Below are 6,084 nucleotides of genomic sequence, written 5' to 3' on the forward strand. Positions count from 1 at the left end.
AGATGGCCTTTGAAAATGCATTTTGAACCCAAGAAACATATGTCAAATTTGTGTGGTCATATAGCATACCTCGTGGGTGAGCTAAACTTTTACATTGACGGATCACAACTGGATCTTCCAAGTTTTTTTTTTTTGGGGGGGGGGTGTCTTTTTGAGATGGTCTCTCTGAAGTCCCAGCTGGCCTGGAACTCACTATGTAGACCAGGCTGGTCTCAAGCTCACTCACAGAGATCTGCCTGCCTCTGCCTCTGGAGTGCTGGGACTAAAGGAGTGCACCACCACACCTGACTTGGATCTTCAAGTTTTAAGATGAAAAGTACATTGATTATAATGCTCTATGAATATAATTTTGTGTTTGTGTTTGTATGTCTGTATGATTTGTGTGTGCATGGGTGCCCATGGAGGCCAGAAGAGGGTTATTGGATCCCATGGAACCAGAGTTACAGGCAGTTGGGTGCTGGGATTTGGGTGCTGGGAGCCAAACTCATGTCTTATCAAGAGCGGTACCCATCTTTAACCACTGAGTTATCTGTCCAGCCATGAATATACTTTAAAAATACAAAATGTTAATGCTTTTCAGGAGGTAAAATACTATTTTCAGAACTCACTCATTTTGACTTCACTCTCTCAACACTTTATTGATTGTTGGCATGACACTTATTTTGTAGTTGCTCATTGGTATCCTTTGGGAACATAGTTCATGGATTACCATACATACCCAAATCCACAGATGTTCAAGTTCTTATATAAAATGAAGTAATATTTACGTATAACCTATGCATATTCTCCCATGTTCTTTGAATTATCTATTACTTATATAGCTAGTATACTGTAAATGCTGTATGAATAGTTGCTGTTCTGAATTGTTTAGAAAATAATGAAAAAAAGGTTGCACATGTTAGTACAGATGCAATAATTTTGAAAGATATTTTCTGTTTGTAGCTGCTTGAACATGTGCTTGTGGAATCAGTACATGTGGAACCGATGAATGTGGAAGGCCAGCTATACTGTTGTTAGCATGAATGAGCTATCATGGTCATTTTAATTTAGCATTTATTAAGCAATCAGCAATTTTCTGAAAAATTAAAATCTGACATTTTTTTCTTTTTTAGGTTTCCTTACCAGGTTTGAATTAATACAACTAGTGTCTCCAGGTAATAATCCAGTGTGCTGGATAGCTTTAGTGTCAACTTGACACACCTGGGTTGAGGGAGCCTCAGTCAGGAAATTGCCTCTATTGGACTGGCATGTGGCCATGTCTGAAGGGCATCTTCTTGATGAGTGATGTGGGAGGACCCAGCCCACTGTGGGTGGTGCCACCCCTGGGCAGGTGGGCCTGTGTTGCATAAGAAAGCAGGCTGAGCAGGGGCCAAGGGAGCAAGCCAGTAAGCAGCGTTCCTCCATGGCCTGTGCTCCAGCTCCTGCCTCTGGGTTCCTACCCTGAGTTCCTACCTTGAACTCCCTGATGAAAGCGACCTGAGAGATGTAAGACAAATAAACCCTTTCCTCCCAAAATTGGTATTTGTCAGAGTATTTTGTCATAGCAATGAAGAACAAACCAGGACATCCAGTAAACACATTTCTAAACTAAGAATTTAATTTTTTAAAAAATATTTTATTTCTTTATTATTATTATTTTATGCGTATGAGTGTGTTGCCTGCATGTGTGTGAGTGCACCTGTGCCGTGCAATGCCGCGGAGGTCAGAAGAGGGCTTCGGATTCCCCTGCTCTTAACCACTGAGCCATATCTACATACCCTAAGAATTTAATTTTAAAGGAATTTTGGCTTGACAAAATGGGGACTAGTATTTTAAAGTTGTCCTTCCTCCCTTCCCTTCCTTTGCCTTCTCCCTCCTCCCTCCCCTCCGCCCTCTCTTCTCACCGTTTTTCCCTTTCCTTTTCTTTCCCTACTGTTTTCAGTACTTGGGATGGAACCCAGGGCCTCAGACACTGCTAGGCAATTGTTCTACCACAGAATCATATCCTTAGTACTAAACGATATGCATTTAACTAACATGATTTTGTATGTTTCTAAGTTTTGGTAACATACCTTTCTTTTTCCAGACAATCTATTGTGTTGTCCACTGTTCAATTCCAGAACATTCCCATTGCCTCAGAAAAAACCCTACGCTCACTAGAGTCACTCCCATCCCTTCCTCCCCACAACCCCTGCCTCCAGTCTGTCTCTGCTGATTGCCTATCTTGGATGTTTCTTAGAAATAGAAACCTATGCTTTGTGACTGTCTGTGCCTGGCTTTTGCCTTGTGTAATGCTTTCAAATTTCTCTATGCTGTAGCACACATCACATCTTTTAAAAAAAAATATTTTATCTATTAACTTTTTTTTTTTTTTTTCTTTTTGAGACAAGGTCTCCCTGTAGCCCCAGCTGTCCTGGAACTCACTATGTAGACCAGGCTGGCCTTGAACTCTGCCTCCCCGGTGCTGGGAATAAAGGCATGCGCCACCACGCCCAGCCCTATTAACTCTTATGTGTATGAGTACATTGCCTGCATGTATGAAAGTGCACCACATGCATACAGTGCCCACAGAGGCCAGAAGAGGGTGTCAGATCCCCTGGAACTGAAGTTATGGATGGTTGTTAGCCACCATGTGGGTGCTGGGAATCAAACCCAGGTCCTCTGCAAGAGCAGCCAGCCAGCGCTCTTAACCACTGAGCCATCTCTCTAGCCCCCATACGTCACATCTTAATTCCTTTTTTTCTACCTGAATAACATTTTATATGACTATGTCATGCTTGCTTATCCATATATCAGTTGATGGACATTGCAGTTATTTCCTGTATTTGAATGTTATAGATAATACTGTTATGAAAATTCATGTACAAATCTTGTGGGGCATCTGCCTTTAACTCTCTTGAGTATATATCTATGTGTAGAATAGGTCATAACTGAAACTGATTTTGGGTTTTACATTTTTAAATGGCTGGGCAGAAATTTTCAAAAGAGGAATAGTGATAGTGGAAAAATTACATGAAATTCAATATAGTGATTTGGAGAAATTTGAAAATTATATGAAATTCAAATCTAATGTAGGGGTAGACAAGACACAAATACAGTGTTAATCTCTGGATAAGCACTCAAGTATTATGGTGTGAATTTAGGGATGGATACTCTAATGTTACAGTGTGAGTCTAGACATTCAAGAATTACTTGTTTTGGTAGGCGGTAGAGAGCAGATACCTCCTACCTGCTACTCAGAAATTCTCATGCAAGTTTTTTTTAAGCAACCCACCCAAGACTGAAAATTAGAGCATTGAGTTTTGTGTTTTATGCTTTTTCTTATTTGACCCAATTTTATATTTAAACATATAGCCCCATGAACTGGAAAGTTACATTTTAGTATGCTGATAAATTAGAAGCATGTATATTTTGGTCTTAGTTAATTTTGCATCAATTTAAAAATCTAATATCTAAATATTGTAAAAATTCCAGACAACACATGATATACAGAATAAAAAGTCGAAAAACCCATTCATCAATAATTCCTGACAGATGATTTTACTTTATTAACAATTTTTTATTTATCTTTTTAGACCCTGTAAAATACATTATACACACACACAATGCATTTGATATAGTTAATCAACCCTAAAATAACACATAACCCCCATACACTATTTACACTATAAATAATATACTATGTGTTCACGCATGCATATATATTGAATATACACATCTTACAACTTGCTTTTTAAATTATTGTATATCTTGGATTGCAGCTTTTTTTTTTTTTTTGAGTCATGGTCTTGCTAAAGAGCCTAGGCTGGCTGTGAACCCATGACCTTGCTGCCGCTTCCTGCTGAGATCTAGGAATTATAGATCTTTCATGTAAGCAGAAATCTCTGAGATTACAAGAATAGTTTTTTTTTGGGGGGGGGGATTCTGGAGAGATGGCTCAAGAGCACTGTTGTTCTTCCAGAGGACCCGGGTTTGATTTCCAGCACTCACATGGTGGGTAACTCCAATTCTAGGGTGTCTGACGCCCTTTTCTGTCCTCCTTGGCCTTTGCATGACACACACATACATGCAGGCAAAACATTCATACATATAAAATCGAAATAAATAAAAATTAAAAAAATAGTTGTTTGAAAATAATGGGGGAATATTCAAGCTGAGGGCATGCATACTGATTATAGCTTACAAATTAAACATATGCAAAAATGGGAGCCTTATTTTGCTCATTTTCTTTTTGTTCACAGTCCTCCAATTTCAGATTATAATTTTAGTGGGATTAAGTTTGAATTACTCAAGATAACAATTTCACTCAGCCTAAGATGCTGTGTGGATTAATCCCTTAATTAATTACTTCAACATGGCCTGTAATAGCAGCAGTGAGTCCTCATGAGTCCTTGCATATAACTAACTGGATAAAAGTTATATGTGTAAAGTCTCATGTGGGTCATATGGGCCATTTGGGGTTTTCAGAGACCAGTTTTTCATTATCTCTTCAATTTGCTATAGATAGCATATTACTGTTCAATAGTTTTCACATCATTTTCAGAAACATAGTCAAAAGACTTTTGACCATTAAGCTAGGAATACAAGTAAGAATACTCAGATTTGTATGTAGCTTTGCTGCAGTGAATTCAGAGAATCAGTGATTCTTTGGTTTAGAAAGATGTGAAAAAGTGATGGACACAGGGGGGCAGTGTAATACTGTTTGACTGGAAGCTAGGTGCTTCATTTTTATTAACCTCATATGCCCAGTACTTTCTCTTTCAATAAGTCATGTATATGTATATTCCATACATCTGAAAAATCCTTTTACTGGGCATCTATGCTCCTATCCAGAGTCTGATTTTACAGTTCAGTTAGTAATGATCACTAGATGTTAGTACAGAAAGACTTCTTGCTTCCGATGATCTGGTTTGAATTTCTACTTTGTCATGTGGTATCATAAATGTGTTAAACTCTCGGCCTCAGTTTCCTTGTCTGTAAAGAGAGAATCAAATGAGGTTCTCTTTCTGGAAACGTGTCGATTTTCAAATGCTCTATAAATGCAAGATAGTTTTCAAACTAATGTTACTACTAAACTTGCTATTTTCTTAAAGTCTCACTCATTCCCTTTTGGGGAAGGAGCTGTTCTCTGAGGGCATTAATGATGTCACTGTCTATGGCATTAGCCTATAGAGTACACTGAGCCACATGACTTGGCCTTTGAGACTCACATGATCATTATTTATAACCTAGGGTCTGTAACATCCCCCTGATATGCTGACATTTTCACACTGGCTGCAGTTTGGGAAAATGATCCAGCTAGAAAGACTGTTTTAAGATGCTTCATAGTTTTCTATTTATTTTTTCCAATCCTATTTCAGTCATATCGTATATTTTCTGTTGTTTGTTATGATAAAATCCCTGACAAAATCAACTTAGGAAGGAAACATTTATTTTGTCTTACAATTCAAGGTTATAGTTCACCATTGTGGTGAAATTACAGCGCAGGAGTTTGGGGCAGCTGGTCACATTGCATTCAGTCAGGAAGCAAAAATCGATAAATACTTGTGTTCATCTCACTTTCTCCTTTTTATACAGTTCAGGATCCAGCCTAGTGAAAGTTGCCAATCACAGTGGGTGGGTTCTTCTACCTCAATTAATCTAGATAATACCCCAGGGGAATCTGAAGCCCTCTTCTGACCTCCGAGGCAATGCACGACATGGGTGCACTTACATACATGCAGCAATACACTTATATACATAAAATAAAAATAACAAATTAAATATTTTTTAAAAAAAGATAATACCTTAGGTGTGCCCAGAGGTCAGTCTCCCAGGTGATTCTAGATCTCAATAGGTTGACAGTTGAGGATAGAAGAATCCACAACTCTGTCCCATGCTATCTTGACACCCAAACACATTCCTTTATTTTTTTTTTAATTTTTAAAAATGATTTATTTAATAACAACATACTTAGAAGAAGCATATCATTACAACACAATTGACATATTCAATAACGTTTTCCTGAGGTAGGATGCATCTCTTTCAAATTTGGCTGTAAATTTTTAGGTTTACAGTTGAATTATTACAGTTATACAATATTGTACTCAGTATAAACCCTATAAG

General features: G+C 37.9%; 1 protein-coding gene across 9 annotated transcripts in view; it reads left to right on the forward strand.

Moving 5' to 3' along the window:
• Spata6l (spermatogenesis associated 6 like) overlaps positions 1 to 6,084 on the forward strand; it is a 71,965-nt gene that overhangs the window by 35,305 nt on the left and 30,576 nt on the right. For 7 of the 9 annotated variants that reach the window (XM_008841669.3, XM_008841672.2, XM_008841670.3 and 4 more), the window contains one exon: positions 1,113 to 1,154. The exons of the other annotated variants lie outside the window; for them this stretch is intronic. In XM_008841669.3, the coding sequence (XP_008839891.2) occupies positions 1,113 to 1,154 (42 nt within the window). The remainder of the gene's footprint in view (positions 1 to 1,112; positions 1,155 to 6,084) is intronic. 9 annotated transcript variants of the gene reach the window in all.

Source organism: Nannospalax galili, unplaced genomic scaffold (genome assembly GCF_000622305.1).
Source record: "Nannospalax galili isolate Female #2095 unplaced genomic scaffold, S.galili_v1.0 scaffold241, whole genome shotgun sequence".
Classification (NCBI taxonomy): Eukaryota; Metazoa; Chordata; class Mammalia; order Rodentia; family Spalacidae; genus Nannospalax; species Nannospalax galili.